Raw genomic sequence first — 17,188 nt, forward strand, 5'->3', positions numbered from 1 at the left:
AGCAGCCTCATAGCATCCAACAAACTTGAAAACTGAATCACTTATCTTCCTCCACCTCTGCCTATAATGACTGGGCTCTCTCTTTTCCTGACCAGCAAGCTTCGGACTTGATGCACAATAAGATGCAATGCGTCTCCAAAAGGCTCTCTCTATTGGATCCTTGTTCGTGTTTAGCCACGCACTGACCAGCACAACATCATCTGTGGATGACCATTTCCTTCTTGTTCTACGCTCTGATTCATCACTTAGTTCAATACTTGGTGAAAAACTCTCATAAAAATTGGTGGGTTCATCAAGGCTGTGTTGACTATCTAAGAGGTCCATACATAAACCCTCAAGATTGGATTGGATTCCTAGTTTCTGTGTTATAAAAAGGAGAAAGGGAAGAGAAATTATTCAAGGGTTACTTACCCAGAAGCGCCCAGCCCTCCAACCATCGATTCTCGCTTCGGATCCAGAGAAAAATTGAAGCTTTGAAGCTTCTGCGACTCGCTCGATCTCGATTTCGATCTCTCCAAAATGCTTTTGCTTTATTGATTTTTCAAGATTGTGTGATCTTCTTGAAATTTTTTGATTCTTCTCCCCAAATTTTAGTAAAATCGGAATTATCGAATTATGGAAATATCGATCCAAACCAAACCAAACCAAACATTTAATATGAACAAATCGCAAACCGAACCTCCTCCTCTTCAAAACCGTCATGAAGAACACGGTGGAGATGACAATTACAATCACTAAATGGGCCTCATTCTGGGCTTCATATATGGGCCATAATGTTAAAATTCAGTCACAAGTTGCATAAACTATGGAAACAGAATGGTGAAATATTTTATTTTGCTCATAAATCCAATCTCTAAATTATGTTACGATGATGATGTTAACATTTTTAAAGATGAGATTGTTGTTTTCCTATGAAAAAAAAATTGAAAATCACAAAGATGATGATTGATGATATTTCACCTTACTTAACATCAACATGGTCTGTTTTTGTTTGTTGCACTAAAGAAATAAGGATTGTACAGTACGTACCAACATGATAGCAAGAAGACGATAGGAATATGTAGCCTGGTACAAATATGTCACTCATCACAGGTGTCAAAGTATGGAGTTTATGTAAGTTGAAGCCGACCAGACCACGGTTATCAATATTTTATGCCACTGTTTTAATGATTGTTATGTTGTCCTAAAGGTACAATAATACTAATTGGTTCTGGGGGATGTTGATGTAGTCGTAGTCGTAGATGCCCCATATTAATTGTGTCTAATTCGATTGTTTCTAGTAGTCAATCGGAATATCGAAGCAAACCAAACCAAACCAAACCAAAAAATTAATCTGAAGAATGGCAAACCAAACCAAACCAAACCGGGTTAACGTCAACCCACTGACCCACGAACGCGGGAACCCATTTTCGTCGCAGTCGTCGTCGTCGTGCTTCCCTCTTTCTCTTCTTCCACCTCCCCCACGAAATTTTCAAATTACCTTCTTTGATTCAATCTCTTACCTCTCTCTCTTTCTTTTGTCTCCTACTCTCTCTCTCTCTACTGTTCTCGTTGCCCTTTCGTGCTTCGTGACGAGCCACCATCTAATTAATGACTTCTTCATATTCTTCCTCCTCCTCCGCCGTCAGATCGTCGGCAAAACACGCGGCGGAGCGGATTCAGCAGCATTTGCCTCCAAACAGCAATCACTCTGTATCTCTCTCTTCTTCTTCCTTGAATTTGCCTTCTAGAACCTCAATCATCGCTCCAGGAGTAGCTCACTCTTCTCGCCCTAAAGATCGACCCTCTGCTTCTTCCTCCGTCTCCAACGCTTCATCCGTCTCCGCCTCTTCTCCTTCTACACGCCGCTCCGGTACTCCCATCCGCAGATCTCAGTCTAAAGACTTCGACGACGACAATGGTCTGTGCTCCTTTCCTCCTCCTCCTCCTTCTCCTTCTCTTCTCTTCCTATTCACTTTTGGTGTATCTGTACGATTACACAATAATTGAAAGATGAGTTTTTTTTTCCTTCATTTGCTTAAAGTATTTGACTTTTTGCTCTAGGGTAATGCTACAGTCAATTTGGAGATTTTAATTCGAATTGGGGCTTCGGTTTGGGTTTTAACAAACTTTGGTTTAATCCTTTTGAATTGGTATTGATATGTTAAAGTTTCGTACTTTGTCTTCAGATCCTGGGAGGGTGAGAGTTTCTGTAAGAGTTAGACCTCGAAATGGAGAGGAGCTTATCTCGGATGCTGACTTTGCTGATCTTGTTGAGTTACAACCAGAAGTGAGTTAGATTGATGGTATATGATATAGTATAAGTTGATTTCAAGGTATTTTAAGTTACTTAGAAAGTGTTTGTTTTTTTTGTGTTTGTGTGTATGAAGATAAAGCGGCTTAAGTTGAGGAAAAACAACTGGAATTCTGAGTCTTATAAATTTGACGAAGTGTTTACAGATACAGCTTCGCAAAAGCGTGTCTATGAAGGAGTTGCAAAACCTGTTGTTGAGGTTAGAGACTATATCATGTAGAGTTTATATATTGAGGTATTGAGGATATGTTTTTGATTATTGATATTTACTACATTGAATTTGTAGGGTGTTCTGAGTGGATACAATGGTACTATTATGGCTTACGGTCAGACTGGTACTGGTAAAACTTACACGGTAGGAAAAATTGGTAAAGATGATGCAGCTGAGCGTGGTATTATGGTTAGAGCTCTAGAAGACATACTTCAGAACGCATCTTCTGCTTCTGTTTCCGTGGAGATCTCTTATTTGCAGGTGTGACAACACTGCACATCTTCTCCTTGTTTCCATGGAGAGTATTACTTCAGTGCTTAGATGCTTGTCTTGTTGTTGAATAATTATAGTTAGAAAATGGAAACCTTGTGAATTTTGAAATGGTTCTAGAGATAATACAAGATCTGTTCTTAGTTTTTATCTTTTCTTCTTGTACTCCACAGTTATATATGGAAACGATACAAGATCTTCTTGCACCTGAGAAAAGCAACATTTCAATCAATGAGGATGCAAAGACTGGGGAAGTATCAGTACCAGGCGCTACAGTAGTCAACATTCAAGATTTAGACCATTTCTTGCAGGTTTTGCAAGTCGGCGAGACAAACCGCCATGCAGCTAATACAAAGATGAATACAGAATCCTCACGTAGTCATGCAATTCTTACGGTGTGGTTCCTTATAATATTTGGTCTAAATGGTTTCTTGTTCATCAACAGGTTCCATGTGTTGTGTCTGCCGACTAATGAAATGTATCTTCTTTGCAGGTTTACGTTAGGCAGGCTGTGAATGAAAAGACCGAAAAGGCAAAACCTGAGTCTTTGGGAGATAAAGGCATTCCTAGAGTTAGAAAGAGCAAACTCCTAATTGTGGATCTTGCTGGTTCAGAAAGAATCAATAAATCTGGTTTGAACTCCTTCACTGTTTATATAACAAATCATGTTATATCAGGTAGTTTATGCTGAGTTATTTCTTGTTTTTTTGAAGGCACTGATGGCCACTTGATTGAAGAGGCAAAATTCATTAATCTTTCACTGACCTCCCTAGGCAAATGCATAAATGCGTTAGCTGAAGGCAGTTCTCATATACCAACAAGAGATTCTAAGCTAACAAGGCTTCTTCGTGATTCTTTTGGGGGTTAGTTTACCAAAATTTTCTTAACCTATCGAGATACAGAACTCATAAGCGTGACTTACTTCTGTGTCTATACATTTTTTCATATCTTCCTTGTTACATAAAATCTGATATGGTTTTTTGTCTCTCAACAAATAGGCTCTGCTAGGACTTCACTTATAATAACAATTGGGCCATCAGCACGGTATCATGCAGAAACGACTAGCACAATCATGTTCGGACAAAGGGTAAGTTTTTTTAATGTTTCTCTTTTTTTTTTCCTGCAGAATCTCTAGTTTCTGACTTCTTTGCCATGTCTCCCATTACAGGCTATGAAAATAGTAAACATGGTCAAGCTTAAAGAAGAATTCGATTATGAAAGTTTGTGTCGGAAGCTTGAGACTCAGGTGGACCATCTTACTGCAGAAGTTGAAAGACAAAACAAATTAAGAAACAGTGAGAAACACGAGTTGGAAAAAAGATTGAGAGAATGTGAAAACTCTTTCGCTGAGGCAGAAAAAAATACCGTAACAAGGTCCAAGGTATTTCTCTCTTCGATTGATTGGCTACTCTTAGTTTACTTAGAGTAATTGATATTCAATAATCTTCCAGTTTCTTGATATGATGCCTATTTCCCTATGATATTCTATATCTGGTGTTTATATTGTGGGGGTTGAATCTGACTTACAGTTCCTGGAGAAGGAAAACGCTCGCTTGGAGCTCTGCATGAAAGAACTTTTGAAGGAATTGCAACTGCAGAAAGATCAGTGTGATCTAATGCATGACAAAGCTATACAACTAGAGATGAAACTGAAAAATACCAAGGTACACTATCTCTCATATAAAGTACTTCCCCGGTAACTACTTACAAAATATTTTTGGATTCAATACCTCTCTCTTATTGTCTTTGTTAACTACTTGCGGAAGTTCTTGGATGTTTTCTTAAAGGCCTATCATCAAATACACAACGTAATTACCAAACAAGAACACATATATATACATTCGAGCTGTGGGCTCTGACAGTATCCTTTTAATTGTTAGTAGCAGCAACAGCTGGAAAATTCAGCATATGAGGCAAAACTTGCAGATGCCAGTCAAGTATATGAGAAAAAGATTGCAGAGCTGGTTCAGCGTGTTGAGAGTGAACAAGCTCGGTCAACTAATGCGGAGCAACAATTGAATGAAATGAAAAATATTTTGAGTAAACAGCAGAAGTCTATTCATGTTAGTTAACATGACACCTTTTCAGATGCCTTATAAATGCATTAGTTCTCCACTCAAACTGAATGGTATTTTTTGGTGTCAATAGGAACAAGAGAGGGGCAACTATCAATATCAAAAGGAACTTGCGGAAACCACTTACACATATGAATCTAAAATTGCAGAGCTGCAGAAGAAATTAGAAGATGAAGATGCTCGGTCTAACGCTGCAGAAGAGCAACTTAGACTAATGAAAGGACTTCTAAGCGATCACCAAGTTTTATCACAGGTTAGGCTTATACCTTATTTTTAAAACTGGATCTCAATAAGCATATGATACTTTCAGCTTTATGTTTCAGGTGAGTGTGACAAAAGGTCATTGTATTTATCCTTTTTTTTTTTTCAAATATTGAAGATGAACAGTTTTTACCTTGATTATTTGTGCTTGAGCTCTTGCAGAGTTTTCTGTCTTCAATGATTTTTTTCTTGGTTTGGGTCAGGAAAATGAAGAGACGAACAAACTCAAGATAAAATTAGAAGAACTTTCACAAATGTATGAATCTACAGTAGATGAACTCCAGACAGTGAAATTAGACTACGATGATCTTCTCCAACAAAAGGTGTGACGCTTAATTGTCTGCTTTTACTTTTATTCAGATTGGTCATATTCAAAATCCAACTGTTCCTTTTTTGCTGATGAATATGTCTAAATGTACATCAAAATTTGTGTTGCATAGGAAAAACTTGGTGAAGAGGTTCGGGATATGAAGGAAAGGCTCCTTTTGGAAGAAAAGCAGAGAAAGCAATTGGAGAGTGAGCTTTCCAAACTAAAGAAGAATCTAAGGGAAAGTGAAAATGTTGTTGAGGTGAATTACAACAAGCTTGTTACACCTTTTTCACATGTATACACTTCATGGTCTTGCTAAGTCCCATTTCATTCCACAGGAAAAGCGACATCTGAAGGAAGATCTTTCAAAAGTGTCATCGGAATCTGGAGCTCTAACAGGCTCACAGAGATCACAAGGGTTAAAGAAGTCACTATCTGGTCAGAGAGCTACCATGGCGAGGCTTTGTGAAGAAGGTAGAATTTTTTCTCATGGATTGAGCTCTTTTTAGCTCAGACATATGTTCTATTTCGTTTCATTGTGGGGAATCCAGTTAACACCATCTCTACTTTGATTTCAGTCGGAATTCAGAAGATATTACAACTCATTAAGTCTGAAGACTTGGAAGTTCAAATTCAAGCTGTAAAAGTGGTGGCTAATCTAGCCGCCGAAGGTGCACTTCAAATTTTTAGTTCCCTCTGCTATTATAAATGGATTCTCAATTGTTAAAATATCTGGCACTTTGCCTTGACAAACGGATTCTCTTTGTTTGTCACTGCACCTAATTGACTTGCATCATGTGTATGTATGTGTGTAGAGGCTAATCAGTTGAAGATTGTTGAGGAAGGGGGTGTAGAAGCTTTGCTTATGCTAGTCCAGTCATCTCAAAATTCAACAATTCTTAGGGTGGCTTCTGGTGCAATTGCTAATTTGGCAATGAACGGTGAGCACTTTCTCTTGCCAGTCCAAGTGCTTTTATGAAATTATTGTTCATAAGACCAGTTTGACTTACTAACGAGAAGCAGAGCTAATAGTGGTCCCCTCTGGTTGTGTCATTTCTTTACAATGCTTGTTTGCTTGAGTGTTTGATCTGTAAGTTGCAGTGCACTGTTCTTGGTGCCATGGCTTTTCCCTGCCGTCAAGCTATTAAATTTGGAATGAAAACGATGTGATTTGTTTATTTACATGTTTGCATTGGTTTATTCACTACAGAGAAGAGTCAAGATCTAATAATGAATAAAGGAGGTGCTCAACTCCTAGCAAAGATGGTGACTAAAACAGATGATCCACAGACTCTAAGAATGGTAGCTGGTGCACTTGCCAATTTATGCGGGAACGGTGAGTACAAGATTATATATACCGGCTCTGATGACTTCCAGTTTTAAACATTTATATTCATCTGCATCATTGCATGTATTCACTGGTGCACTTGAACATATAATGGAAGATGTTTTGTGTAGGGATGCTATTAAGTACATATCTAACTCTATATACTGTCGTGTTTTGCACATACAGAGAAGTTTCTTAAACTGCTGAAAGAAGAGGAAGGCATCAAAGGACTACTCACGATGGCACAATCTGGAAACACAGATATCATTGCTCAAGTGGCTAGAGGGATGGCAAATTTTGCAAAGTGTGAAACTCGAGAAATTATGCAAGGTGTGTAGTCATATTTGCTTATAAATTTGCCTCACAAATTGCACACCTGAGTCAATCGCTATAGTACTTAAAGAGGATGTTATGTGTTACAGGGCGTAGAAAAGGTCGTTCTCTTCTCTTGGAAGAGGGTGCTCTTGAGTGGTTGACTTCAAACTCACATATTGAGTCAGCATCAACACAACGTCACATCGAGCTTGCGCTTTGCCATTTAGCTCAAAATGGTAAGACTCACTTTGACATTCTGATATCTAGAAGAGCCCAGTTCTTTCTTTATCAAATGTTGGAACATATAACTAATACATGTATCTCTTTCGTTTTCGATGCAGAGGAAAATGCGAATGACTTCAAAAGGACAGGAAGCGTGACAGAGATTGTAAGAATATCTGTGGAGTCGAGTAGAGATGATATTCGCAGTTTAGCAAAGAAGATACTCAAAACAAACCCTTACTTCTCAAGCTGAACAAGAGGTGAAAGAAAAGACATGTACATAACATAACTGGCGAGTGGTACAGATTCGTAGCTGAGTCTGTGAGAATGTCATTAGATTGACTTTGTGATTGGGATGACATATATGGACGACAACGACAATCGAGGAGAGACAGCTAAGATTCTTACAATAGGAATGTTAGTTTGTAAGAACTGGTTTGATGCTGTATAGTCTCTCCGTTGGATGTGGAATCCATTGCTAATTTTTGTGAACAGTTTTCATGATTTTTCCATGCGTTCTTGATCATATGTGTATCGAGACTCCTTTGGTGTGAACAATTCTCCAATGTAAGATTGATACACCGACGAGACTCAACTCTAATTGAATCTGCTTACTAATACTATGTTTTACTTTGCTGAAACGTAATCAAAATCTTATTAGGGAATCCATTTTGCAATCAATGTTCCTTCTCAACCCTTTTAAACAATCATATAAATGTTAAAGATGGACTATGTGAGTGATCACAGTCTTCTTCTCATGAGATATGGATATAACAAATAGAGATAGTTCTTCATAATATCTGTAGATGTTTTCACAACTCCTAAAGATTTAAGTTCAAATGAATCAATCCTTCTTTGTTCTTTGTCAATCTAGTTCATGGCATTGTTAGATTCTTCTAATCGTAAAGGCCTTCATCGTACCAAATATCGACCAGAAAGTCCACCATCTCCTACATAAAGATCAAATGGGAAATTTAGATTACAAGAATGATTTTAGCTTCTTTAATTTTATAACTCAGGTAGAAAATGAGGTTAAAGTAAGCTTACAGGTAAAGGAATCGACTCAGAGAAAGGTTCATGAGTAGAGAGAAGATCTTCATATGTAGTAGACCAGCTGCAATAGATTCAAGAATTGTCTTAGAAAACTTTACTTTTACTGATCATTATTAGAGTATCATTCTTCCGATTCATTTACACTGCAAAAAAGATTGTCAAATGAGCTTAAAGATGTTGGATGAAACAAACAAATCATACCTTATTATCTGATCCTTAGCAGTGTTTTTTCTTTGTCGAGATTGATCTCCCACCCATTTTTCCCTGTTCTCTTGCCACATCTTTGCACCTGTGATCAAGAAAGATGCTTATAGATAGTGCTCAAGAACATATATAAAATTAAATTTACAGAACCAATAAGTTGGAATCTCTGTTGGTTACGTGTTACATGTACCATGATTCACAAGTAATGTAAGATTGTTTTCGGAGTTCGTTTTCACCAAGGTTTTCTCTTCTTTGACTAATTTTGAAAGCTCAAGAGTAGGTTTGTTTTCGTTGGACAGACAATTTGCAGTATAAAGCTCCATTCTTATTCAATCGAATGATCATTCCTTTACGAATAAACCCGATTTTTATACCAACCAATTCACATCCACATACACAAAAACATCAAAGGTTTCCACACAAGCTGCTAAAAGAAACAACAGTAAACCAATTAAAAACCCCATTCACAAAAAAAAAAAAAAAGCATGAACCTATTACAAGATAAAGGTGTCGGTTTAGTTTACCTCATTGACATCCTCATCAATCAGCTTATGGAAAACCCTAGAGAAGATTCAAGAAAAGAAAACAACAAACAACACATTATGAAAGAAAGATCCAAACCATATACACCAAACTCATTGCAAAAGAAAAGAAAAAAATATCTTTCTTTTTAAAACATTGCGTTCAAATCCGTTACCAAATCTTTTATCTATATAAGGCAACAAACAAAATCAGAGATTTTGCAATAACAGAACTTGTTCTATATTATTTCTTGAAGAAGGAATGATATTGGGATTTCAAACAATGGCATTTCCGGTGAAGTATATATTAAAGATCCAAAATAAACAGATCAAAAGCATTTCAAGATCCAAATCTTTCTCTAAGGAGAAACCAACCAATTTGTGACAGAAAGAGAAAGTTTATTACATAAGAAAGACAAAAAAAAACAGAGGATAGAGATTTAATTACCTTAATGGGGAAGTATCAGCAGAAAAATTGGTGGAGGGATTGAAACTGATTTTTTTTTGTTTTCCTTTAGGTTTTTATATGTAAAGGAAAAATAATTTAGATCTTGAGTCAAAAATAGAATTTTAAAAAATTAATTAAAGAGTTTACTTGTTGATGAGTAAATAAGGATAGATACACAACTATCCAGATCTATATCTTTGGGTCAATGAGACAGAAAACAATTGAGCATGACCCACGCAGCTCAAGTTTCTATCTCAATCTTACGTGGATGTGAATAGGAGAAGATAGCTCCATTCTTTTATTACATTTTGGCAGACAAGGTTGAAAACTTTTGGCACATGTGTTTATCAATCTAAAGTTTTCTTTAATCATTCTTTTGACATAGAAAATAAATTCTTATTTAATAATCAAATTGATAACTCACCTAATAATAGAATGATAATCCATGTATGAATTATAATCTTTAAATCATTAATGTAGTATTGATTTTTTCCTCAAGTTATATAATCAACCATTTAATGTTAAAGATGATCATTTGTATTCATTATAACTTTATGGTTGAGATAAAAGAGAGAAACAAATTCCAAAGCTCTGTTTAGAAAGTAATACTATAATTTGTAGGTGAAGATTAGTAAATTAAAACTCAAATGTATATTAGGTGTAATACATGTGTTTTGTGTGGTTCAATAACCATTTATCTAAACTTGACTTGATGTGAACAAATAACAAATTCCAAGGCTCTGTTTGGTGAAGATTAGTATATTAAAAATAACATGTATATCCCTATTATAGTAAAAGAGAAGTATAACTTACATTACAGACAAAAATACCCCTTATGCCAACAACTAGAAACATGAGGGAGAAGGTCAAAAGTGACTTTAGTGTTAGTTGAATCGGGTTTTATTAAAAAACAAACCCGAAATTTCAAAATCGGATATACTTGACAAATGGTGGACTTTATATGGGTTCCAAAGTCCAAACATCTACAAAGAACATGTGAAAACGACATTAGTTGGGTTTCCATATAATAATTTACCTCTATATCACGAATACTAACCCCGAAATTTCGCAAAAAATCTCATCAATATACTAGAAAGATAGCAATCTCCTTTGCAAATTTGAAAAACAACCATAACAGTTTCTTAGATTCCCTAATTCGAAGTATATAAATACTCTACAATTAATTGGAATAATCTTTACAATATATACGAAATATTCCCCAAGATATTTTCCTACTCCATTTTGCACAATTATCGGCTTTTGCAGAATATTCCATAACTTATACAACCAGAGTATACCTACATTTTGATACGTCAAGCCCTCCTATAAATACGATGTTAGTAATCAAAGGTTCAATCATCATACCTTTAAAACTTTCTCCCTTCTGTCCTCTATCAACCCTTCTCCACTACATAAGGCTTGGTTCGATCTCAACCTTAATTGTGAAGTTGCAAGAAAACTCACTTTCGAAGAGATACCTGTGTTTTTTACTTGGAATCCTAAAGAAAAAAGCATCCTAAAGAAAAAAGAGGACAATCAACACTCGAAGAACAACTTCTATTACAAGTAAGTTTAATGGTAACTTATGCATCAAACTTCTTTTGCCTTTTCTTAAAGGGCCAATAAGCGACGAAGATCTGAGGGAATTTGATGGAGTTGTATATCCTTCATACAAGGAAGCATGTTTGGCAAGAGGATTATTAGAAGAATGAATAATTAAAAAAGAATACAGTTAAGGAAGAATAAATATCTGAAAGTACTATTAATAAAGAAACAATAGTATAACTTACCCTTTAACTGTATTCTTCTTAATCTTCTGCTCTGTGATCAGTAACTTGACAGCCAATAAACTTCATACCCTGTCCTCACAATTGAATCGAAGCTGATACATAAAACAGGTCATTATATTTCTATTAGTTCCAAATTTTCATAATGTAACTATTTCAATCCAAATCGAAGAGTAATTATGCCATGTTAGTGTTTATATTTGATGAGTATTTACACATTTACTTTACACTACAGTAGCCATTCGGGAAATCACAATTCAGTAAGGTCCAATGTTGTAGCAAAACAAAATATGGATTAGAAACTAATCTTTCTGTTTTTCGCTTCAAAAACATGTACTCTGTGGTAATAAACTGATCTACATGAAAGTACATGTCATTTGATATCCATGATTTGTTTTATGGAAAACAACTAAAGCAATCAGTTTTACCTCTTCCAAATAAAACAAGCTTACATGTTATAAAACACAACTACATATCTTACTGCTATTATGATGTGTTCATATATTGTGCTTCGTTTTGATTGTATATGCTTCCACATGTACTGCATAAAAATGTAGATGATATCAAAGGCTAATCACATAAACAACTTTACCCAAACAGAAACATACTATCGGAAGCTTAGATGGATACATCTCTATATGAGAAACAGTTTAGACCTATAAAATCTTAAAAATCTAACATTAAAGCAATTTGGAATGATAGACAACTTACCAGCCGAATTGAATTAAGGATGAATATGTTATACTCATGGGTCAAAACTGAATCATCCGACTGTCGGATTTATCTACCGGCCCCAACACACCCATCGATTCGATTCGACTAAATGAAGCTTCTCTCCTTTTCCGATTTAATAGCTAACCAGAAAACGATTATAGAGGTAGTTCATTTGTTCAGAAGGTATATTTTAAGAATCAAAACTCGCGAGAAAAATATGGATTTAAGATCAAGCGAACGGAAGAACGTCGTTGATAACAATGGAAGTTGTTTTGTCGGTCAGGAAGAAAAAATGGATAAAAAAAAAAATTCTGCCGGAAAAGTAAAAAAAAAAAATGATGCGTTTTCAACAAAAGGCCAACAAAGCCCAAATTATCAATGTCCAGAAATTTGTATCCAAGCTCAATATTCTATACATACACCATTATAATTGTAGCCCAAATATATTTACTTACAAGTTATAATACAATTTAAATTACATAATTTTAAGTCATAAACTAAATAATTTCTATTTAAACTATGGTCAGCAAATTGGGTAAATACATTGTCCATGTATATGATGTGTATAATAATAAATACATATTACTATATCTCTAACGTCTATCATATTAATAAATATAAACTTATACAATATTATTCCTCTGTTGGTGCTTAGACAACCACGAACTATTAATACTTTTTACTTTGTTTTATATCCAAAAACTATTGAATAGTCTAAACTTAGGAAAGAAAAAGAAATATGTGATATGGTATGTGTGAATCCGAACTATTTAGTTGTCCTACTTCGACAACCACGTCATAAGTTTATTATTATTTAGTTCTAATAAAATCATGTATCATTCTATACTTTCCTCTCCTTTGTTGTTTTTTTTATTGTATATAATCTTTCAATACTCACATATAAATGATTGCTCTATTTCAAAAACAATTTAACAGCGGTAGAAGGACGCTTAGAACAAAACAGTATAATCACGAGAGAATACACCACCTTTCATATTGTTACCCTTACAAGTAGCGCAGGTTCGATACTAGTTAGGTTTAGGTATAATACATGTGTCTTTTGTGGTTCAATAACCATTTATCTAAGTTGAACACTTGATATAAACAAGTAACAGAATAGTCATGAGCTCAACAACTATGTTTCTTCTGTAATAGTATGTGAATGTGATTTACTGATGCTAAACTTGACAGCTAAAGATTTTAATATACAAACGAATCAGATGTTACAAGTTAAATATATTTGGGAATCAAAAGTTTTCATCATTAAGAATTCAAGCTGAGCAGGAGCAGCAATCGATCACCATAGACAAAATACAGGTTTTCACAATCTGTCTTTCATTACAGTGTTTTTGATACACATTAAAGCTCATAAGGTACATATTTCAACTATTTTTACATTCAATTATTTGAAAGGGATGACAATATCGCCAATGTTGTTGTGCCATGGATCCGCCAAGTGAGTTGCCAGGTTCTCCAATGGTCCTGTCCCCGGGTAAGCCGATTGTTGCACACAGAATCCCACAAACGCCAACAACGCTAGACGCCCTGTCATACCCAACCAAGAAAAAAACACAACATTAGATATACATTAATTTCTTCTACATAACTTGATTCAGATAGGTTGTGTGCTTACCGTTCTTGATCTCCTTGACCTTCAATTCCTCCAACTTCTTGGGGTCTTTAGAGTATCCAAGAGGATCAAATGCGCCTCCGGGGTACTTCTTCTTCTCAGGGTCTTTCTCCATACTCCTCTGGTGCTCGACAAATGCAATAGCTAAGAACTCAATGGCCAAGATTGTTGGCAATGTACCCCACGGGACCGGGTTCCCCAAGTAAGTGGCTTGACCCCCTGGTAGTGCTGCCCATTCCTGAGCCTTAACCCAGTTTCCGTATCCTAATGCTTCTGGTACCAAAATACCAGGCTACAAACATCATCACACACCAATTCCATCAGCTTAAACTCAACAAGACTAAACCCTTATGATAAGAACAAAGATTAGACACTGAAACTTACAACAGCGAGCATAGCCCATCTACAGTGGATGAGCTCTGATTCTTTGTATCTCTCAAGGTTCTCTGGAACCTCTCCTAGTCCAAGTGGGTCAAACCCAAAGTCACTGCACAAATTTGTACCCAATCAATAACTTAGAAATATTGAAGCTTTTTATGATTTCAATGATTTCTCTCTATAGATACACATCTAATACAGTGGGCAACAGAGGCAGCTATTGAAAAAAACATGGTTCCAAGTTCTGCAATAAACAGAGTAAACGGAGACAGAAACTATAAGGTTTAATATGTACCCAATAACCTAAAGATTAAAGCTTTAAACATCCTCCAACGTTGCATCAAAGAAATTCCAAAATTTTCTTTACACACATCTTAACATATTGAGTAACAGAGACGGAGCCAGATTCTAAAACAGAGTGAGAAACAGAGTAAAAAGGATTCAAATTTATTATAATCGCGTACCCAGGAGCAGAACCATCGAGGTAAGCTGGTCGTGGCTCACCGGGCATCCAGTGAGCAGCCATTCTGATACGGCCAACATTCCCGGCGTTTGGGAGCGGGACTCCAGCGGAGACGAATTTAGACTTGGAAGAAGAGAGAAGCGAAGGGTAGACGGCGGCGATGCCGCAGCTCATTAACGAGTTGGACGCCATCGTTACTCACTCACAGCCGTTTGTGTGTTTGTTTTGCCACCAAAAGGGGAGAGGAAGATGTGGACGAGAAGAGGTGTTTGGTGGAACTGTGAATGTGAGAGAGTGATCGTATAAGTAAGGTTTTGTATGATGCGAATCTAAAATCAGATTACAATTGGCTAGACAGAGCTTGCGTGGCTTTCTCATTGGGCCACGTGTATTCTCTATATCATGTTCTTCTCTTTGATTATCCCAATCTGCACTCTGTGGTTTAGATTAAAAGCCCGATCGAGAGAGAATCTACGTCTATTACAATTTTGCCCAATTATCCTCTCAAACCAAAGTGAGATGTTCAGATATCAGTCAACCTGTGACCGGTTAGTAATCCGAACCAGTAAAACTTGTAAGACATGTTTTAAGACCTCTCACCCTGACCGGTAAACCTGTGACCGGTTAATAATATGAACCAGTAAAACTTGGAGAAACTTTGGCTTCATCCAACACATGTAAGACTATAGATGATGAGGAAATATAGATGATGATGATATAGCAACTAGCAAGTATGGTCCTGAAGACTTTTGAGCTTCCAAAGACAATGTGGATCTTAGAAGACTCTTGATGAGTGATGGACTGCAGTATGTTTTCCCGTTTTGTCCTTTCTTGTACTATCCTATATACAAGTAGGAGATTTCCAAAAACCATGGAACCAAAATTTTGCTTTTCTTGGTGAAGTACCATTTTCTCTGCACGTGATCAACACTTTCCTAACCTCTGCAATCTGTACTGAAGTGGAATGAATACGAAGATCTCATCCAGACAAATCTTCAAGGATGAACACAACAATCTCCTCAATACTCAGAAAAGGTATCTATATATATTTGGAATCTTCAGTTTGATATCTCGGTATCAGAAGGTTGCATCAACCACCTATGTGGCTATGTCTCTATCTCTGCCAAGCATCTAATAACTTCACACATGCAAATTTCAAGAAACAAACAACACAACATTGTATAACAAAAGGATCAATCCATAAGGAAACTCAGAATTCACAGACAGCGTAGTATTGTACTGTTCTATAACTAAAACCATCATACAATATGTCTCTTTAATGTTATAACCTGAAACATCAGAAAAGACACAATTTTTTTCAAAATGGTACACAAAAACCAAATCCAGGTATTGAACACCAGATTCAATCAAGAGCACATAGCTCTCTCAACGGCTTCCTGCAACTCCCCACTCTTAAACGCCTCAATAGTAATATCACAACCACCGAAAAACTCACCGCCGATGTAAAGCTGAGGAAACGTAGGCCAATTCGAATACTCTTTAAGCCCTTGCCTCAGCAACTCATTCTCTAAAATGTTCACATCTTCAAAAGGAACGTTCAGATTCTTCAAGATCTGTACCACCGTGTTCGAGAACCCGCACATCGGGAAATCTTTGTTTCCTTTCATGAACAGTACCACTTTCTCCGAACTCACCAGTTTCTCCAGCGTATCTTTGAGCTGCGGCGAAAGCGCCGACGCCGAGCATCGGAATTTCGTTAATTTGAGCTTGAGATTAGAACCGGTGCCGTAGAACGATGGCCCGCGGTTGTGTACGGCGAGTGTTGTTGCCGCCGTCGGTTTAAGAGAGAATCTGATGGATTGAGGTTTGTTGATAACGGAGGAGGAGACGACTGCGGTGGGAGTTATCACCGTCGGCGATTTGATAGATCGGATAGCCATTTTTTTCTTGGGGAGATTTGGAATTTGAGTAAGTGAAAAGGGTAATGATGAGTTTATGAGCCACACAAAACAGTTAGTGCGAGGGAGAATGGAATAAAATAAACCCTGTTACCAAACACCTCCACTAACTAAGCCAGTGTAGTGCATGTCATATCTTTGGGATTTAAAAGTTAAATAAACATAATAATAAGAGGACAAAGTTTTAAGGGAAAAAATCCAAAAAATACACGATCTAATTATTTTTTGTCCGTTTAATTTCTCTAGTTATTAAATTTCCCAAAAAATACCTGGTTTAATTTCCGTTGTTTTTAAAAACCTTCATTTTATTAATAACGGTAGATCCATACTTACGACATAACGACTGTTAACTCTAATGACATAAATGTTAACCAGAGTTAAACTATAACCCCACATGGTTAATTAGAGGGAACTAAAGACATTGTTGCCCTCTTCTTCTTCCCCCAGATCGATTTCGAGTTTTAGAACCCTAGAACTTTAAAAGCGATTTTTCTTCTCAAACTTCAAATCCTGAATTTCTTTGATTGCGATGATAGTTACCGTCTGAGTAGTTGCGGTTCTGGTTGAGTGCTTGGTGTGTTCGTTGCAAGAATCGACTGATAGATGAGGTATGAAACTATTGTTAATTTCAATTGTAAAGTTTAGGGTTCTAGGGTTCGAAAACTCAAAATCGATTTAGGGGAAGAAGAAGAGGGCAACAATGTCTTTAGTTCCCTCTAATTAACCACGTGAGATTATATTTTAACCCTGATTAACATTTCCATCATTAGAGTTAACAGTTGTTATA

General features: G+C 36.4%; 4 protein-coding genes and 1 long non-coding RNA gene across 8 annotated transcripts; 1 reads left to right on the plus strand and 4 right to left on the minus strand.

Moving 5' to 3' along the window:
- On the plus strand, positions 1,247–7,949 carry LOC104781355 (kinesin-like protein KIN-UC). 2 transcript variants are annotated; one of them, XM_010506013.2, is made up of 21 exons: positions 1,247–1,900; positions 2,169–2,269; positions 2,370–2,492; positions 2,580–2,765; positions 2,948–3,169; positions 3,268–3,406; positions 3,488–3,637; positions 3,773–3,861; positions 3,943–4,155; positions 4,304–4,438; positions 4,661–4,837; positions 4,923–5,102; positions 5,314–5,433; positions 5,551–5,679; positions 5,759–5,894; positions 5,999–6,091; positions 6,236–6,361; positions 6,631–6,756; positions 6,934–7,077; positions 7,170–7,298; positions 7,404–7,949. In XM_010506013.2, the coding sequence occupies exons 1-21, from the start codon at positions 1,591–1,593 to the stop codon at positions 7,535–7,537; spliced, it is 3,162 nt and encodes a 1,053-aa protein (XP_010504315.1). In that variant the 5' UTR covers positions 1,247–1,590; the 3' UTR covers positions 7,538–7,949. The 2 variants fall into 2 exon arrangements, with proteins under 2 accessions (XP_010504315.1, XP_010504314.1); XM_010506012.2 differs by having other exon boundaries at positions 1,248–1,900; positions 4,658–4,837.
- On the minus strand, positions 7,997–9,752 carry LOC104781357. Of its 2 annotated transcripts, none has more exons than XM_010506014.2 (6): positions 9,511–9,752; positions 9,066–9,102; positions 8,732–8,965; positions 8,539–8,626; positions 8,332–8,398; positions 7,997–8,234 (listed from the first exon to the last, which is right to left on the minus strand). In XM_010506014.2, exons 3-6 carry the CDS (start codon positions 8,862–8,864, stop codon positions 8,181–8,183), a joined length of 342 nt encoding a protein of 113 aa, XP_010504316.1. In that variant the 5' UTR covers positions 8,865–8,965; positions 9,066–9,102; positions 9,511–9,752; the 3' UTR covers positions 7,997–8,180. The 2 variants fall into 2 exon arrangements, with proteins under 2 accessions (XP_010504316.1, XP_010504317.1); XM_010506015.2 differs by having other exon boundaries at positions 8,732–8,968.
- Positions 10,500–12,340, minus strand: LOC104781356. The gene is made up of 4 exons (XR_766900.2): positions 12,009–12,340; positions 11,779–11,838; positions 11,301–11,392; positions 10,500–11,175 (listed from the first exon to the last, which is right to left on the minus strand). It is a non-coding gene; the product is annotated as an uncharacterized LOC104781356 (long non-coding RNA).
- LOC104781358 (chlorophyll a-b binding protein 6, chloroplastic) lies at positions 13,249–14,770 on the minus strand. Of its 2 annotated transcripts, none has more exons than XM_010506016.2 (4): positions 14,484–14,765; positions 14,026–14,128; positions 13,645–13,933; positions 13,249–13,556 (listed from the first exon to the last, which is right to left on the minus strand). In XM_010506016.2, the coding sequence occupies exons 1-4, from the start codon at positions 14,672–14,674 to the stop codon at positions 13,414–13,416; spliced, it is 726 nt and encodes a 241-aa protein (XP_010504318.1). In that variant the 5' UTR covers positions 14,675–14,765; the 3' UTR covers positions 13,249–13,413. The 2 variants fall into 2 exon arrangements, with proteins under 2 accessions (XP_010504318.1, XP_010504319.1); XM_010506017.2 differs by lacking the exon at positions 13,249–13,556 and having other exon boundaries at positions 13,666–13,719; positions 13,787–13,933; positions 14,484–14,770.
- LOC104781359 (monothiol glutaredoxin-S14, chloroplastic) lies at positions 15,643–16,455 on the minus strand. The gene has a single exon (XM_010506018.2). It carries the CDS (start codon positions 16,381–16,383, stop codon positions 15,850–15,852), a length of 534 nt encoding a protein of 177 aa, XP_010504320.1. The 5' UTR covers positions 16,384–16,455; the 3' UTR covers positions 15,643–15,849.

Source organism: Camelina sativa, chromosome 4 (assembly GCF_000633955.1).
Source record: "Camelina sativa cultivar DH55 chromosome 4, Cs, whole genome shotgun sequence".
NCBI classification, from domain to species: Eukaryota; Viridiplantae; Streptophyta; class Magnoliopsida; order Brassicales; family Brassicaceae; genus Camelina; species Camelina sativa.